The 19414-nt window shown below is 42.6% G+C and overlaps 1 protein-coding gene across 6 annotated transcripts in view; it reads right to left on the reverse strand.

Annotated features, from left to right (window-relative positions):
• KLF12 (Kruppel like factor 12) overlaps positions 1-19414 on the reverse strand; it is a 491848-nt gene that overhangs the window by 41158 nt on the left and 431276 nt on the right. For all 6 annotated transcript variants that reach the window (XM_038765801.1, XM_038765824.1, XM_038765808.1 and 3 more), the window contains one exon: positions 6757-6914. In XM_038765801.1, coding sequence (XP_038621729.1) covers positions 6757-6914 — 158 coding nt within the window. The remainder of the gene's footprint in view (positions 1-6756; positions 6915-19414) is intronic.

Here is a 19414-nt window from a genome sequence, read left to right on the forward strand (position 1 = left end):
CCCCCTCTCCATCCCCCCCATTCTTACCTCCTTCCCTTCCCCACAGCACCTGTATATATGTATATATGTTTGTACATATTTATTACTCTATTTATTCATTTATTTTATTTGTACATATCTATTCTATTTATTTTATTTTGTTAGTACGTTTGGTTTTGTTCTCTGTCTCCCCCTTTTAGACTGTGAGCCCACTGTTGGGTAGGGACTGTCTCTATATGTTCCCAATTTGTACTTCCCAAGCGCTTAGTACAGTGCTCTGCACATAGTAAGCGCTCAATAAATACGATTGATGATGATGATGCTGATGATATTACGTGATCATGTCAGACAGAGTCCCTGCCCCAAATAGGACTCATAGTCAGATAGGAGGGAGAACAGGGATAGAATCATCATTTTACAGATTTGAAAACTGAGGCACAGAGAACTTAAGTGACTTGCTCAAAATCACATACTAGGCAAGGATTGGAGCCAGTATTAGAACCGAGGTCCTCTGACTTCCCGTCTCAGGGTCGCACCTGGAGAGTTTCCAGTCCTCTCTACCGGTCTCGACGACGGGAGGGAGAGTCAAGCAGAAGCCTCCTCGTTCCATTCTTAGCTTGGGCAGTGGTTAGCACGTGGAAGGTAATCTGCTACAAGTCAAAACTCACCCATGCGGGGCAGCAGCATCAGCATGGAAGAGAGTCAAGGGCAGAGACTCAAGCTGACTGTGTGGAAGGAGGCAATGGGAAACCACTACTGTATTTTTACCAAGAAGACTCTATGGACCCACTACCAGAAAGACTGCAGCTTGGTTCAGTGGAAAGAGCCTGGGCTTTGGAGTCAGAGGTCATGGGCTCAAATCCCAACTCTGCCACTTGTCAGTTGTGTGACTTTGGGCAAGTCACTTAACTTCTCTGTGCCTCAGTTACCTCATCTGTAAAATGGGGATGAAGACTGTGAGCCCCACGTGGGACAACCTGATCACCTTGTAACTTCCCCAGTGCTTTGCACATAGTAAGTGCTTAATAAATGCCATCATTATTATTATTCTTCTAGACTGTGAGCCCACTGTTGGGTAGGAACTGTCTCTATATGTTGCCAACTTTTACTTCCCAAGCACTTAGTACAGTGCTGTGCACACAGTAAGCGCTCAATAAATACGATTGATTGATTGATTGCAGATAGAGATGGGGCATTCTGGGAGAGATGTAAGACAAGACAAGACCTCTGACTCAAAAGATGCTATGCCATGTTGCTCACTGCTATTACCACCACTACTACTTCTACTTCTACTCCTCTTCATACTACTACTATTACTACTACTACAGCCCCACTCTTCTACATGACTTATGTCACACAAAAAATGTCCTCACCCGACCGTTAACTCCTTGGGCGCAAGGGTAGTATCTACCAACTGTACTGCCCTCTCCTAAGTGCTTAGTATAGTGCTCTGCACACCAAAAGCACTCAATAATCATAACTGATTGACTGATTGACTGAACGACTTTTACAGAAGAGGAGGGTAAAGGATTCTGGCAATGCTGTCATGACTTGTGGACAAGGTGACTATTTCTACAAATAACAAAATTAACTACCATTTTGTTTTATTTCCACAATCTTACTCACTAAAAGGAACTAAGTTTTCAAATACAGCAATGCCCCTAGCCTAGTACTTTTCCTTGTCAGCACAACTGAACGTTATCCTTATGTTTCTTACAGCGTCTCTGCACTTGGTGATAATAATAATAATAATAGTGGCATTTATTAAGCGCTTACTATGTGTAAAGCACTGTTCTAAGCGCTGGGGAGGATACAAGGTGATCAGGTTGTCCCATGGGGCACTCACAGCCTTAATCCCCATTTTACAGATGACGTAATTGAGGCCCAGAGAAGTTAAGTGACTTGCCCAAAGTCATACAGCGGAGACTCAGCAGATCCGGGATTTGAACCCATGACTTCTGACTCCAAAGCCTGTGCTCTTTCTACTGAGCCACGCTGGTGATAGGGCTCTGGCTTTGCCGCGTGTACACTATGAGTATTGTACATTTTTTAAAATGGCATTTGTTAAGCACTTACTATGTGCCAAGCATTGTACTAAGTATCGGGCTGGAAACACGGTAATCAGGATGGACTCAGTCCATGTCCCACATGGGGCTCACAGTCTTAATCGCCATTTTACACATCAGGTAACTGAGGCAAAGGAAATTAAGTGACTTGCCTAAGGTCACCAAGGAGACAAGTGGTGTAGCCGGGATTAGAACTCAGACCCTTCCGACTCCAAGGCCTGTGCTCTTTACAGTAGGCCATGCTGGTTCTCATGGATTCTGTGTTGGACGTACATGGCCTCAAAGCACACCATCAACACACAGCTGCTGAGTTTTACATGGAAGTTCATTGCTTTGCAAATAAATAGCAAGTACAATGTATCCTAACCTCAAAGCGAATCTCCGATCACAGAATAGAGTAGCCCCTTTCTGGGAAGCAGTGGGGAAATAGAGACTGGCATTCAGCCATGAGAAGCTACCCACAGGAAACATTTAAAGAATCTAAGCCTGGGCGCTAAATTAGATCGTTCAATCAATTAATCAATAGTATTTATTGGGCCCTTAGCTGAACTGGTGAGCATCGAATGAAGTCATTCAAAGCTCTGGCGAGAACTATCACTTTTATACAAAACTAAGTGTGGCCGAGTCAATCGGTCAAGTCAGTCTGCTGTACTTATTGAGCGCTTACTGTGTGCAGAGCACTGAACTAAGGGCTTGGAAGAGTACAGTAAATCAATATAACAAACAGATTCCCTGCCCACAGTGAGCTTATAGTCTAGAGCGGAAGACAGACATTAATATAAATACGTAAATTACAGATATGTATGTAAGCGCTGTGGGGCCGGGAAGGGGAAAGATTAAAATGGAGCAAACCAGGGCGACACAGAAGGGAGATGAAAAAAAGGAAAAGAGGGCTAAGTCAGGGAAGGCATCTTGGAGAAGATGTTCCTTCAATAAGGCTTTCAATGTTGGGAGAGTACTTGTCTGTAGGATTTGTGGAGGGAGGGCATTCCAGGCCAGAGGCAGGATGCGAGCAAGAGGTCGACTGCGCACCAATGCTTAGTACAGTCCCTGGCACATCATTAATCGTATTTATTGAGTGCTTACTATGTGCAGAGCACTGTACTAAGTGCTCGGGAAGTACAAATTGGCAACATATAGAGACAGTCCCTACCCAACAGTGGGCTCACACTTAACAAATACAATTAAAATGAACAAATGGATGAGATCAAGGCATAGTGAGAAAGTTAGCATTAGTTGAGTGAAGTGCACGGTCTGGGTTACAGCAGGAAAGCAGCACAATAAGGTAGGAGGAAGCAAGGTGATTGAGTGCTTTAAAACCATGATGAGGAGTTTCTGTTTGATGCAGAGGTGGAAGGGCAACGACTGGAGGTTCTTTAGGGGACTTGGCCTGAACAGTTTTGCAGAAAACCTATCTGGGCAGCACAGTGCAGTATGGACTGGAGTGGGGAGAGACAGGAGGCTGGGAGGTCAGCAAGGAGGGGTAGCCTAAGTGATTGGATAAATGTGGTGGCAGTTTGGATGAAGAGGAATGGGCGGATTTTAGCGGTGTTGTGAAGGTCAAACTGACAGGACTCGACCCCAAAGTCAGAAGAACCTCGGTTCTAATCCCAGCTCTGCCACTGGCCCACTGTGTGACCTGGGGCAAGTCACCACTTTGTGCCTCAGTTACCTCATCTGTAAATAATAATAATAATAATGATGATGACGTTTATTAAGCGCTTACTAGGAGCACAGCACTGTTCTAAGTGCTGGGGATGATACAAGGTGATCAGATTGTCCCACGGGGGTTTCACAGCCTTAACCCCATTTTACAGATGAGGTAACTGAGGCACAGAGAAGTTAAGTGACTTGCTCAAAGTCACACAGCTCACAACTGGCAGAGCTGGGACTGAACCCATGACCTCTGAGTCCAAAGCCCGGGCTCTTTCCACTGAGCCACGCTGCTTCTCTACTGTAAGCCCCAGTGGGGACATGGATTGTATCCAACCTGATTACGTTCTATCTACCCCAGAACTTAGAATGGTGCCTGACACTATCATTTGTTATGATGCTTAACAAATACCATAAAAAAATCCAACTACTCTTTTGCTATGGGTACGTATTTACATTGTCATTTGGTCGTGTGGGTTAATAAAGAGTATTACCTATATATATATATATATATATATATATATATATATATATATATATATTTGGCTTTTGCCACCTAAAATCATTTTAACACTGTTTTGTCTATTTTATTTTTGTAAATTGGGAGTGCATTGATTCACTCTACATTTTTTCCTAAGGAAGCTATGTTTCATTTGGTGTTCTTTTGCCTAACACACTGTTTCTTGGAACTCATTAAGAGTACTAAATGAAGATTATGCCCAATTGAACAAGAATGCCTATCAGATACGGAAAATATGCAGTGAGATCCTTTGCTAGAACATTTCACAGTCTTACAAATAAATGGCAGTTGGCTGTGATCTTTAAGGAAGGTCTTGTGAGAGTTTGTTCACCTCACATAGCGTGCGTGGCTTTCATAATTCATTCAATTCTAATCCTCAACTACACATTAATTATTACTGATCATACACAAATAACTGACTCACTTTGCCTGAAGCTAAGGGAACAACTTAGCAGATATTTACTAAAGCCTATGTAAATTGATGTTTCTGCTTACCTCGTCCAAAATTGGGTTGTATATTCAAGTTTGCAGGAGGATAATTAATTCCATAAATGTATCCAACTGCAATAATATTCACTGTACTTTCTGATCTAATTACGGACTGTATCCCAACATAATGCCCCAAAATTGACTTTTTTCTGTCGTTTAATATTCCCTAATTTTATTATAGACTCTAAAATGGAGGGACACTTTGAATACGGCTCTCCCCATTTTCCCTTTCATATATTCCAAAAGGCAGACGGGAAAATAAATACTCCCTCGTCTCCACTTCTGTATTCTTCTACACTGAGCATATGCTTACTGCCTGGAAATCTTATGCTTAAGCATGGGCTATCTGTCTGTTGTGTGACCGTGGGTAAGCTACCTTGGTACATCGGTTTCCTCATTTGTAAAATGGGGATTAAGACAGTGGGCAACCATGTGGGACATAAAACTGTGTCCAACCTAATTAGCTTGTATCTACCCCAGCGCTTACTAGAGTACATGACCCATCATAAGTGCTTGAGAAAATGGGAGAAGGAAAAAAAGAGCTGCATGTTTCAAATCTTAGAATATTGTTCTATCTACAAAGTTGCAAATAAAATTTTCAGGACCAACCAGATTGGAAGTGGTTAACCATTGCTTTCAGTCAACTTAAGTCTCCACCCTCGATTCTCTTCCACGCCGCTGCTGTCCAGCATGGGTGACTTTTGACTTGTTGCAGATTGCCACTAGCCAGCCACCGGCCAAGCTAGGAATGGAATGAGTAGGCCTCTGCTTGACTCTCCCTCCCATAGCCGAGACTGGTAGAGTACTGGAAACTCTCCAGGTGCAATCCTGAGGGTGCCCTTATATAAATACCTGTAATATATTTGTTTAATGTAGGCCTCCCCCTGTAGACTGTAAGCGTGTTGTAGGCAAGGAATGCGTCTGTTGTACTGTTATATAGTTCATTCATTCATTCAATCGTATTTATTGAGCGCTTACTGTGTGCAGAGCACTGTACTAAGCACTTGGGAAGTACAAGTTGGCAGCATATAGAGACGGTCCCTACCCAACAACGGGCTCACAGTCTAGAAGGCGGAGACAGACAACAAAAGAAAACATGTGGTCAGGTGTCAAGTCATCAGAATAAATAGAAGTAAAGTTAGATGCACATCAGTGACAAAATAAATAGAATAGTAAATATGTACAAGTAGAGTAAATAGGATAAAAAATTTGTACAAACATATATGTAAGTGCTGTGGGGAGGGGAAGGAGGTAGGGCGGCGGGGATGGGAGGGGGAGAGGAAAAAGGGGGCTTAGTCTGGGAAGGTGTTTAGAATCTTAGAGAAATCACACCTAGTATATAGTTCAGGCCTGACTATTAAGCCTGCAAATTTTGTTTTTTCTCCTCAAGCATAAGAATCAAAGGGAAGGATGATTTACCAGAACCCAAGTAAAAAACCTTGGCAAGACACATCAGAAAAATATGACCTATACAATATCCTCAGTTTTCCAACCTCATAAATCCTTGCCAAACTTTCCAAGGAAAAGAGGCATTTGCCTATCGACCATGGAAAGCCCCGGGGGAGCTTATAGTTCTCTCCCAAGTGCTTAGTACAGTGCTGTGCACACTGTAAGCGCTCAATAAATATGAGCTACTCCTACAGGCGATGCGTCCCGTTAGATTTCTGGGGAAGCTGGCGGTATCAATGTACTGTGCTACCAAAAGGAGTTAGTGGAGAGACAGGAGTCTCCTTCCAGCAACTAGGGGAAGAAACTGGGAAAGGCAGGCATTCATTTAATTGTATTTACTGAGTGCTTACTGTGTGCAAAGCCAAGCCGTCCTTTCTCTTCTCCTTTACATCCCTTTAAATATCCCAGGGAAACAGAAGAAAAAACTCATTTTATTTGCACTGGCAATGCTTTACATGAAAGTAAAATCTGTCTCAGTGCAAACTGTCATTCATTCAGAAGCCTAGCATGGCTTAACCTCTCAGTGAGTTGATGGTTTTTCACTGAAGTTCACCCATCTCCGCGTGTGGGTCGTCGCCTGGTTTTAGATCGCATCCTTACCTGTGTGTGTCCTCCTGTGTGCCTTCAGATGAGAACTTTTTGTGTACACCTTGTTGCAGCCGTCAAAGTCACATCTATGGATGCGCCGTTTCCTGGAATCTGGGGACTCCGACCGTCTCTGACGCCTTGTGCTCTCAATACTGAATGGTGAAATCGAACTACAAAAAAAGAGGAAGAAGAGTAGGAAAAGAAATGAATGGAAAGCATTACCCTGCATAAAATGAACATGAAAATATATTTTGGATCCATTCTAAAATTTTGAAAATTCAAACTGATATGCTAAAAGTGTGGTTCTTGTGGAAGAAACACAGAAATCTCTTATATGTAGAGAATGCAAAAAATCCCACGACCTGATCGTTAAAAAGAAATCACTTAGCCTAAACAGGAACCCAAGAAATTTATTGTGTTTTCTGAAACTAAAACCCGGGAATGTTCTTCCTATGAAATAAACGGAATACCTTCTGCTAATAATTAAGCTACTATGTAATTCCCCTCTTTCAAATTACTGCTTTGAAATGGCATGATTTTTCGCTGAAAAGATTTCTTCCCGAATACTCCTAGAATTTTGCTTAATATATTTTGAAATGTTTCTGAACTCTGTTTTTGAGGTCAATCTGCTTTAGTTCAGCATTCAGAACTGGTTGAGGATTCCGTTTCCATGCTCCAGTTGCCAGTAAAGATTTAATGCCTCATGTTTTGCTTCAATGACAGGGGACCATATACGGCCTAGTGGATAGAGCATGGGACTGGGAGACAGAAGGACCTGTGTTCTATCTCTGGATCTGCTGTGTAACCATGGTCAAGACACTTAACCTCTCTGGGCTTCAGTTACTTCATCTGTAAAATGGGGATTAAGACTGTGAGCTCCTTGTGGGACAGGAACTGTGTCCAACCTGATAATTCATTTATTCATTCAATCGTATTTATTGAGCACTTACTGTGTGCAGAGCACTGTACTATGCGCTTGGGAAGTACAAGTTGGCAACATATAGAGACGGTCCCTACCCAACAGCGGGCTCTCTAGGAGGGGGAGACAGGCAACAAAACAAAACATATTAACAAAATAAAATAAATAGAATACGTACAAATAAAATAGAGTAATAAATATGTACAAACATATATACATATATACAGGTGCTGTGGGGAGGGGAAGGAGGTAAGGCGGGGGGGATGGGGAGGGGGAAGAGGGAGAGAGGAAGGAGGGGGCTCAGTCTTGGAAGGCCTCCTGGAGGAGGTGAGCTCTCAGTAGGGCTTTGAAGGGAGGAAGAGAGCTAGCTTGGCGGATGTGCAGAGGGAGGGCATTCCAGGCCAGGGGGATGACGTGGGCCGGGGGTCGACGACGGGACAGGCGAGAACGAGGCGCGGTGAGGAGATTAGCGGCAGAGGAGCGGAGGGTGCGGGGTGGGCTGGAGAAGGAGAGAAGGGAGGTGAGGTAGGAGGGGGCGAGGTGATGGACAGCCTTGAAGCCGAGGGTGAGGAGTTTTTGCCTGATGCATAGGTTGCTTGGTAGCCACTGGAGATTTTTGAGGAGGGGAGTAACATGCCCAGAGCGTTTCTGCACAAAGACGATTCGGGCAGCAGAGTGAAGTATGGATTGAAGTATGGATTGATGATTAGCTTATATCTGCCCCAGTGCTTAGAACAGTGCTTGACACATAGTCAGCGCCCAACAAATTCCATTATTATTATTATTGGTGCTTTTCAGGACCTAAGGATTTCGTGTCCTCGCTTCAACAGTATTGATAAATATGACACAACGGTACAGTCAGTCATTCAATCAATCATATTTATTGAGGACTTACTGTGTGCAAAGCACTGCACTAAGCACTTGGGAGAGTACAATATAACAATATAACAGACACATTCCTTGCCCACAACTAGCTTATAGTCTAGAGGGGGAACAGCTGATGGAAATGCTTTAGAAGTTGTTTGTGGATCTCAATTCATCCAGTTTCACAGCCATATTGAACAGTGGATGTTTAAACCTCTATTGAATTTTGGTGTGGAGCCTAAGGACTTAATTGTGTTACACTTTGTTTAGTCTCCCAATAATGTTTATTTTACCTCTTTGCCTAGCCTTGTATTACTACATGCTCAACCTCTGCTACACTGTAAGCTCTCAGGGCAGGGAACATGTTTGCCAAATTGAACTCCCCCAAGATCTACATACAGTGCTATGTACACAGTAAGTGGTCAATAAATATGATTGATGGATTGATTAATATGTTACCTCAGTAATGATGTTCAGTGATAAGAGTTTCACTCAGTGTGCCTGTGTGCTAAAGAGTTTAACCTGTGTGACAGGTCCAAGCTATTTCACAACAGTAGATTCTTCAGACTAGTTGCTCGTTCATATCATTTTGCTATTTTAAAAAGCAATGCATAATCAGTTGTATATCTTCTTTAATTAAATTAAAAGTGTATAGTAGCTTCTGAATGACTTTTGATGGTGCTCTTCTTTTGTTGAGTTGAATGAGCTCTCTTAAAAGCACTCAATGGCCTTATCCTTTCCTGCCTTCCATCCTTGACTTCCTATCCAGCCTACCACTTTGCTCCTCTAATGCCAAGCTACTTACTATATCTCCATCTAGTCTATCTCGTCGCTGACCTCTCGCCCACATCCTGCCTCTGGCCTGGAATGCCCTCCCTCTTTATACCCGACAGATGATCACTCTCCAACCTCCCAAGCCTTATTCATTCAATCGTATTTATTGAGCGCTTACTGTGTGCAGAGCATATCTCTTCCAAGAGGCCTTCTCTCACTAGGCCCTCATTTCCTCTTCTTCCACCCCCTTCTGCATCAACCTTACACTTGGATTCATATCCTCTATTCACCCCACCCCCGTTCCCACAGCACTTCTATACACATCCATAATTTATTTTTATTAATGCCTGTCTTCATCTCTAGACTGTAAGCTCATTGTGGGCAGGGGACATGTCTACCAACTCTGTTACCCTTCAATAATAATAATAATGATGGCATTTATTAAGCACTTACTATGTGCAAAGCACTGTTCTAAGCGCTGGGGAGGTTACAAGGTGATCAGGTTGTCCCACTGGGGGCTCACAGTCTTAATCCCCATTTTACAGATGAGGGAACTGAGGCCCAGAGAAGTTAAGTGACTTGCCCAAAGTCACACAGCTGAGAATTGGCGGAGTCAGGATTTGAACCCATGATCTCTTACTCCAAAGCCTGTGCCCCTTCCACTGAGCCACGCTGCTTCTCCCAAGTGCTTGGTAAATACTGAACACAGTAAATACTCAATAAACAGAATTGATTGATTTAGTGATATCAATATTAGTATGCTATTTCAATCAATCAATCAATCCTATTTGGATTCACTCAGGATAATACAATTAAGCAGGTTGGTAGAAACATTCCGTGCCCACAGCCGGGCAATGTCAGATTTTAGATTCTTTAATTCATCCTCATCCTTGACTCTGAAAATAGTTTGAACTGTATTGGACCTCATGCATGTCCCTGCCTCCATGTCCCTGTCACCATAAGAATGAGGAGAAAGAATTAATTCCCCCTCCAAATCTTACAGTCCAGCCTGCTCATTGTTCCATAATCTAAACATTGTGGTAAATTCTGGGAAGGGAGAGGTCAGCTGATGGAGTCATAAGCTTTGGTTACGTCTACATTCACTATGTATGTGTTTCATCATTGTTTTGCACTTTTTCTTACACTTCTGTTATCTACCCTGCAGCAAAGATTTTAATTCTGGGAATATGGATAACAATGTTCATCATTAGGCAATACAAAATGACTCTGTCTAAGATATAGCCCGTTGTTGGGTAGGGATTGTCTCTATTTATTGCCAGATTATACTTTCCAAGCACTTAGTACGGTGCTCTGCACACAGTAAGTGCTCAATAAATACGATTGAATGAATGAATGAATGAATATTCATAGCAAGGAAGACAGCAAATTTCCACTTAAGTTGCCTAGTCTGCATTCTTACTGTTCTTGCTTAAGAGAGCAATGACGGTGCCATTTTTGAAATCTTGTGGAATTTACTTTTTTATGGTATTTGTTTAGTGCTTACAATGTACCAGGCTCTGTACTAAGAACTGGAATAAACACGAGCTCATCAGACTGGACATAGTCCCTATCCTATGTTGTGCTCATAATCTTAAACCCCATTTTGCAGAAGAGGAAACTGAGGGACAGAAAAGTTAAGTGACTTGACCAAGGTCACACAGCAGACAAATGGTTGAGCTGGTATTAGAATTCAGATCCTCCAGATTCCCAGGCCTTTGGCCCTATCCACTAGGCCAAGATGGCTCTTGAAATGTACTTTGTCATCATCTTCATTACCATCAATAGCTTTTATGGAGCGCCTGTTGTGTGCACAGCATTGTACTAAGCCCTAGGGAGACTACAATACAAAAGAGTTAATAGACATGTTCCCTGCCCACATTGAGTTTACAGTCTAGAGGAGGAGCTGACAGTCTAGAGAAGGAGCTGACAGTCTAAAGGAAGAGCTTACATTCTAGAGAACAGGTATATCAATCAATCAATCGATCAATCGTATTTATTGAGCGCTTACTGTGTGCAGAGCACTGTACTAAGCACTTGGGAAGTACAAGTTGGCAACATATAGAGACAGTCCCTACCCAACAGAGAGCTCACAGTCTAAAATAATATATATATACTCTAGAGGATGAGTATGTAGCCTAGAGGATGAGTTTACAGTCTAGGGGAGGATCTTACAGTGTCTACAAGTGTCTAAGCACTTTAACCCCTCCTTGCTCCTAGATCTTGTAAAATCGAGGAGATCTTCAAGCTGCTGCTTTAATGTGATAGCAAACTAGATAATTATAGTTTTAAATTATCATCCCCCTGAGGGGACGGGAGCTCATTTCATTCCCATTCGGGAATTCTTTAAAATCATTCATTTTTGAGGTCACTCCTGCTGCTACATCTCAATCAAAACAACCCTGGATTTGAAAAAGTACACGCCAATCAATTATCCTACATTATCTTCTAATCCTGTTTTTCGACTGCTGCATTTAAATTGAAGACACTACATGTCAAGGCTGCATTAAACAGCCCTAACACTTTGAGAATGATAGCACACTTAATCTTTGCACACAATATGCTGAACTCATCGCAGGCATAAACCACTAAATGGAAAAACTCTATTCCAAATACAAAAATATATTATCATGAATCATCTGTAACTAATAGATAAAATGTCTCATCCCCTGGACCAATTTATTCTGAAGTGTGGATGAGTTTTAATTTAGATTTAAATATCTTGCACACATGGCTAAACCCCAGTTAGCATTCTTAATTGATTTCATAAAAATACAGTGTTAAGCAAAAAACTTCTAAATGCAGTAGTTTCCCAATGGAGAAATATAATGTTCATTAATCAAATCTCAAAATCAAAAGGAGGGGCCAAAACAATATAAATAAATGGAAAAACATAAAAAAATGCAATATGCATAGTTAGGGACCCAAAAGTAATGTAAATATTGAAGAATGATGAACAGGTTGGAATTACATTTTTTAGTGAAGCTGCACAGCCCGGGCGGGGGGGGGGGGAAATGAGATTAGGAGTCAGTTAAGTGCTTATTATAATAATAATAATGATGGCACTTGTTAAACACTTACGATGAGTGAAGCACTTTTCTAAGCACTGGGGGGATACAAGGTGATCAGGTTGTCCCACATGGGGGTCACAGTCTTAATCCCCATTTTACAGATGAGGTAACTGAGGCTCAGAGAAGTGAAGTGACTTGCCCAAAGTCACCCAGCTGACAAGTGGCGGGGCTGGGATTAGAACCCATGACCTCTGACTCCCAAGCCCGGGCTTTTAGCACGGAGCCACACTGCTTCTCGCTGCTTACTAGGTGCTTGACAATTTACTATGAGCTGGGGTAGAAACAAAATGACTGGGTGGGATATAGTTCCTGTCCTACATCGGGCTCACAGTCTTAATCCTTATTCTACAGATGAGGTAACTGAGGCACAGAGAATGTAAATGACTTGCCCAACATCACGCTGGATAATAATAATGATGGTATTTGTTAAGCACTTACTATGTGCCAAGCACTGTTCTAAGCACTGGGATAGATACAAGGTAATCAGGTTGTCCCACAAGGGGCTCACAGTCTTCATCCCCGTTTTACAGATGAGGCAACTGAGGCACAGAGAAGTTAAGCGGCTTGCCCAAGGTCACCCAGCAGACAAGTGGCGGAGCTGGGATTAGAACCCACGACCTTTGACTCGCAGGCCCTCGCTCTTCCCACTAAGCCACGCTGCTGAAGAGCTGTGCTTTTTCATCTAGGTCATGCTGCTTCCCTAGAGTCAGGAGTTCTAATTCTGGCTCCAACCTTAAGTTGCTGTGTGACCTAGAGTATGTCGCTTCACTTCTCTGTGCCTCAATTAGAGAGGAAGGTTATTTCTAGGAAACGCTCCGGCTCCCGAACCTGAAAAATCCACTCGGCAGCTCTCTCCAGTCACAAATGCATAGAAAATGTTTGCGAATGGTGACCAATGAGGTGAAAGAGACTCAACCGATCAGAAGACTGAAAAGTGAAAACTGGAAATCTTGAACAATTCTCATTCAATCAATCAATCAATACGTGGTATATTCATTCACTCAATTGTATCGATTGAGCGCTTACTGTGTGCAGAACACTGTACTAAGCGCTTGGGAAGTACAAGCAGGCAACACATAGAGACAGTCCCTACCCAACAACGGGCTCACAGTCTAGAAGGGGGAGACAGACAACAAAACCAAACATGTGGACAGGTGTCAAGTCGTCAGAACAAATAGAATTAAAGCTAGATGCACATCAGTAACAAAATAAATAGAATAGTAAATATGTACAAGTAAAATAAATACAGTAACAAATCTGTACAAACATATATACAGGTGCTGTGGGGAGGGGAAGGAGGTGGGGCAGTGGGGAGGAGGAGAGGAAAAACAGGGCTCATTCTGGGAGAACGAGGTTTCAAAAAATTAGTTACCAACTCATGACTGTTCCTCTCCACGGAAATCTTTAGACTGTGAGCCCACTCTTCTAGACTGAGAGCCCACTGTTGGGTAGGGACCGTCTCTATATGTTGCCAACTTGTACTTCCCAAGCGCTTAGTACAGTGCTCTGCACACAGTAAGCGCTCAATAAATACGATTGATTGATTGATTGATTTAGTAAAAGATTTTTACGATCTGAAGAGAAACCAGAGTGTTATTGGACACTCCCATATGCAGAGCACAGTAGTAAGTGTTAAGGAGAGTACTCTGCAAAAGAGTAGAGAGATGCGATTCCCAGCATCTCTCCAGTTGGACAGACAGTCCCAGTTGGGCAGGGACTGTCTCTATATGTTGCCAATTTGTACTTCCCAAGCGCTTAGTACAGTGCTTTGCACACAGTAAGCGCTCAATAAATACGATTGATGATGATGGTCCACAAGGAGCTTACAGTCTAATCAATCGATCAATCAAAGTGTGCTTTGCCCACCCACTATCCCATGTACAAAAACTTCTACCACCCCAGCCACCACGGCACATACGCTCGCTCAAAGCTTGCCTGTTCTCTCTGACCCACACTATTTTCTGGTGGGCATCCCCCTACCACACACTCCTCGGGGCTGTGTGGCACCATCCCCCACAGTTGCCCTTGGGGTTGTCTGCGACCCCCACCCCCCGCCAACCCCACTCGGTGCCAACAGCATGACCTAGTGGGATAGAGCACGGGCTGGGAGTCAGAAGGTCATGGATTCTAATCCCAGCTCTGCCACTTGTCTGCTGTGTGACCTTGGGTAAGTCACTTTACTTCTCTGTGCCTCAGTTAGCTCATCTGTTAAATGGGGATTGAGACTTTGAGCCCCATGTGGGACTCCGTACCTCGTTCTCGCCTGTCCCGCCATCGACCCCCGGCCCACGTCATCCCCCGGGCCTGGAATGCCCTTCCTCTGCCCATCCGCCAAGCTAGCTCTCTTCTTCCCTTCAAGGCCCTACTGAGAGCTCACCTCCTTCAGGAGGCCTTCCCAGACTGAGCCCCTTCCTTCCTCTCCCCCTCGTCCCCCTCTCCATCCCCCCCATCTTACCTCCTTCCCTTCCTCACAGCACCTGTATATATGTATATATGTTTGTATATATTTATTACTCTATTTATTTATTTATTTTACTTGTACATATCTATTCTATTTATTTTATTTTGTTAGTATATTTGGTTTTGTTCTCTGTCTTCCCCTTTTAGACTGTGAGCCCACTGTTGGGTAGGGACTGTCTCTATATGTTGCCAACTTGTACTTCCCAAGCGCTTAGTACAGTGCTCTGCACACAGTAAGCGCTTAATAAATACGATTGATGATGATGGTGATGACAGGGACTGTGTCCAACCTGATTTGCAGGTATCTACCCCAGTGATAAGTGCAGTGCCAGGTAAATTATAAGCATTTAACAAATACCATTATCATCATCATTGAATTGTACTTTTCAAGCACTTAGTACAGTGCTCTGCACACAGTAAGCATTCAATAAATGATGGAATTAATTATTATTATTATTTATTCAGCTCAAAACAGCGTTTAACAAGGCTGGAACATAGAGCGACTATGGATCCTGTATGGGCATGAGAGTGGTATAGGATGGAGGTCCATTATAGATTTCCTTAAATCTACTCCCATTATTGTGATTCGGCCTGATCTCTCTATCCTTGAAGGGCACACCTGCATCCGTGAACTACAATCACACAGAAATCTGTCACAAGGTTAGAAGAGAAGAGAAGAAAGAAAGCAAAACACATGGATGGACCAAAGATTAGAGGGCCAATCAGCACACCCGGAAGGGTGAAGAAAGAGGGTGGTGAATTGTATTCTCCCATGCACTTAGTACAGTACTCTGCACACAGTAAGCACTTAATAAATATGACTGGTTGATATATAGGTGTAATGAGTATCTTCTTAGATCAAGCCGTAGATGCAGCTTGAATAAAAATAATCTGCTGCCTTAGCTTTGTGATGCTTCCTACAAACATGGGGAAATAAATGTGGGAAAACTGTGGCAACCCTAAGTTCGGCAAATGGAAAGTCCTGAAGAATAAATAGGAACAAAGAAAGGTTGGAAGATTGAATGCCATGAAGTGCGTTAGATTGTGAGTACCTCAGAGGCAGAACTTTGTTGATCGTAAGCTCCTTGAGGGACTGGATCACATCTACTAGCTCTGTTGTACCCTTTAGAGCCCTCTGCACTGTAGAGTGTGCTCTCCAAAAGCTAATACACTGCTTTGTCTACTACACGCACCCAGTAAATGCTACTGGTGATGATGACGATGACAAGCTTACGGCTAACTCAAGTGGACACTATGCATTGCACATAGTGTTTAACCTCCAAATAAATAAGTGCATTGGAATTATACAGTGTTTGCAGTGGTGCAAGGCCACAAGATAACTGCATCATCATCATCAATCGTATTTATTGAGCGCTTACTGTGTGCAGAGCACTGTCCTAAGCGCTTGGGAAGTACAAATTGGCAACATATAGAGACAGTCCCTACCCAACAGTGGGCTCACAGTTGAAAAGACTAAAAGTCTAAAAGTCTAAAAGCACTGCAGTGTGCTTTAAATACAGTCCTCCGGACTGCAAGCTCTGCACAAAGAAAGCCCTCAATAAATACCTTCATTTGACTGATTTAAATATCCTTCAGAAACAATTCTGGCAAGAGGATTGTGGGGAAGCAAGTAAAGACACAAAACTACACCACCCACGGGGCAAAGAGGCTAGTTTTGACTACACTTCCCAGAAGCAACATGGCGTAATGGCAAGAGGAGTCAGAGGACATGGGTTCGAATCCCGGGTCCGCCACATGTCGGCAGTGAGACCTTGGGCAAGTCACTTAACTCCTCTGTGTCTCAGTTACCTCATCTGTAAAATGGGGGATTAAGACTATGAGCCCCACGTGGGACAACCTCATTACCTTGTACCTACCTCATTCATTCATTCAATCATATTTATTGAGCACTTACTGTGTGAAGAGCACTCTACTAAGCACTTACCTTGGCACACAGTAAGTGCCAAACAAATACCATAATTGTTATTTTTATTATTGGAATATTGGTTATTGGAATATACTGGGGGGAGATTAATTATTTGGTCAATTGTGGCTGGGAGTGGTTAAAGCCCCACTAAACTCTGGAGGGTGGAATCAAGTTTGTCTGAGTTAGAAGCAGTTCAAAAAGTTTGTATTTGCTGAGGGGTGTGTGTGGGCATGCGTGCGTGTTGTGCTGTAACAAACAGTGCTCTGCACATAGTAATTGCTCAATAAATAGTAGTACCGATTGATTGAATCCTGCTCTCCAGAAACCCATATTCAGGTGAAGGGCTCCATGTGATGAGGCATTTCTCTTATCTTATATTATGCCTGGGATAAAGCAGCATGGCTCAATGGAAAGAGCCAGGGCTTTGGAGTCAGAGGTCATGGGTTCGAATCCTGACTCCGCCATATGTCTGCTGTGTGACCTTGGGCAAGTCACTTCACTTCTCAGAGCCTCAGTTCCCTCATCTGTAAAATGGGGATGAAGACTGTGAGCCCCACATGGGACAACCTTGTTACCCCCCAGTGTTTAGAACAGTGCTTAGCACATAGTAAGCACATAAAAATGCCATTATTATTATTATTATTATTATTATTATAAAGCAGAAGTTAGAGCAAGTTAATTTGACATGATTTTTCTTTTTCCCTTTGGTCCAGTCACTTTCTCAAGAAAAGCTTCAGACAGCCATCTGATGAACCACAAAGTGCCTAATCTCCTGAAATTTTATTCTCAAGCATAGCCCTGGCAGTTTTAAACTTCAGTGGCTTTAACAGGTGCCTTGCAAACCTAACTTTGGCATTTTCTGTTGTCACCCTTTCAACAGGTACTGATTAAATACTAGCTTTGTTCATTATAGAAAGAAGCAGCATTCACATAGTAGGTGCTGTGGCAGATATAAAAAATCAAGTCGGATACAATCTCTGACCCACTTGGGGTTCACAGCCCAAGTGGGAGCAAGAACAGGCAATAAATTCCCATTTTATAGATAAGGAAACTGAGGCGCTGAGAAATGAAGTAACTTGTCCAAGTTCACAAGTGGAAAGAGCCCGGGCTCTGGAGTCAGAGGTCATGGGTTCAAACTTTGGGCAAGTCACTTAACTTCTCTGGGCCTCAGTTCCCTCACCTGTAAAATGGGGATTAAGACTTTGAACCCCCCGTGGGACAACCTGATCATCTTGTAACCTCCCCAGTGCTTAGAACAGTGCTTTGCACATAGTAAGTGCTTAATAAATGCCATTATTATTATCATTATCAGTGTTGAGAATTTGCTTTAGCCATGTTTACAAAATTTTCTCCTAGGTCCTGGATGAGTTTCTAATCCCATATTTATAATTTGATAGGGTGGCTAATTTTGGTTTTGATATAGGGTCATACAGATAAGGGTCCCAATTTTGGTTTCATGAGGCAAAAGCCGCTGAATCAAATAATTACTAATCAGTACATCTACCCTCTCTGTTAAACTGCATTCTCCCAAGCACTTAGTACAGTGCCCTACATAGAGTAAGTGCTCAATAAATACGACTGATTGATTGTTTCACTGATTAACATTAGGGAAGCTTTCGTGATGGTGATTGTTGTGTTGGAAATGATGGAGAGATGGATCAGGTCTCTCACTGGATCCCCTTGCTCCTCCACCATGAAAGTTCCTTTACACCAAATCATTCTTTGGTCCTTCTGTCTCACTGGTAATATTTACAGAATTTGTTAAGTACTTACTATGAATCATTCACACAGTAAGTGTTGTGGCAGATATAAAAAATCAAGTCGGATACAATCTCTGACCCACCTGGGGTTCACAGCCCAAGTGGGGGCAAGAACAGGCAACGAATTCCCATTTTATAGATAAGGAAACTGAGGCGCTGAGAAATGAAGTAACTTGTCCAGGGTCACATATCAGGCAAGGGGCAGAACTGGGATTAGAACTGAGGCCTTCTGAATCCCAGGACAATGCTCTTTCCACTAGGCAACATTGTTTTGTGGAAGAAGCAGGTTAAATATTATTATGGTATTTGACAAGTGCTTACTATGTGTCAAGCACTATTCTAAGTGCTGGCTTAGATAGAAGTTAATTAGATCAGACGCAGTCCCTGTCCTACAAAGGGCTCAGAGTTTAAGTAGGAGGGAATTGTCAGATACCTTTGACATCTGCATTAGTCTGCTAATTAAATAATAGGCTTCCTGTTTTACCACAATTAGCGGCTCTTCCATTAAAAGGGGCAGAATTAATTTTAATTGTATTTCAATAAAAACATAATTTAATTTTTAAGTTTAGTCAAGTACCTAAAGTCAAATTGATTTTATGCATTCTAATTTAGTTTTACAGAACAGTATTCAAGTACATTTGTATTAAACAACCACTCCTTGCATAAAAAGAGAATCAGATTGAAAATGTACAGGATATTATCTACATAGATAAAACTTCATTGTATCTGTGAAAGGAAAGATGGCTTTGTGCCTGTGTGTAATTCTCAGGAACCAGCTCTGGGTGAGACATTCTGCTGATGTGAAAGAGTGTTTTTAAGTGCTAAGGCAAGACTGCACCAGAGACAATTGCAAATTCCAAAAGAACAATTATCGAAGGTTCACTCCCTTCCCCAAGAG

Source organism: Tachyglossus aculeatus, chromosome 2, assembly GCF_015852505.1.
Source record: "Tachyglossus aculeatus isolate mTacAcu1 chromosome 2, mTacAcu1.pri, whole genome shotgun sequence".
NCBI lineage: Eukaryota > Metazoa > Chordata > Mammalia > Monotremata > Tachyglossidae > Tachyglossus > Tachyglossus aculeatus.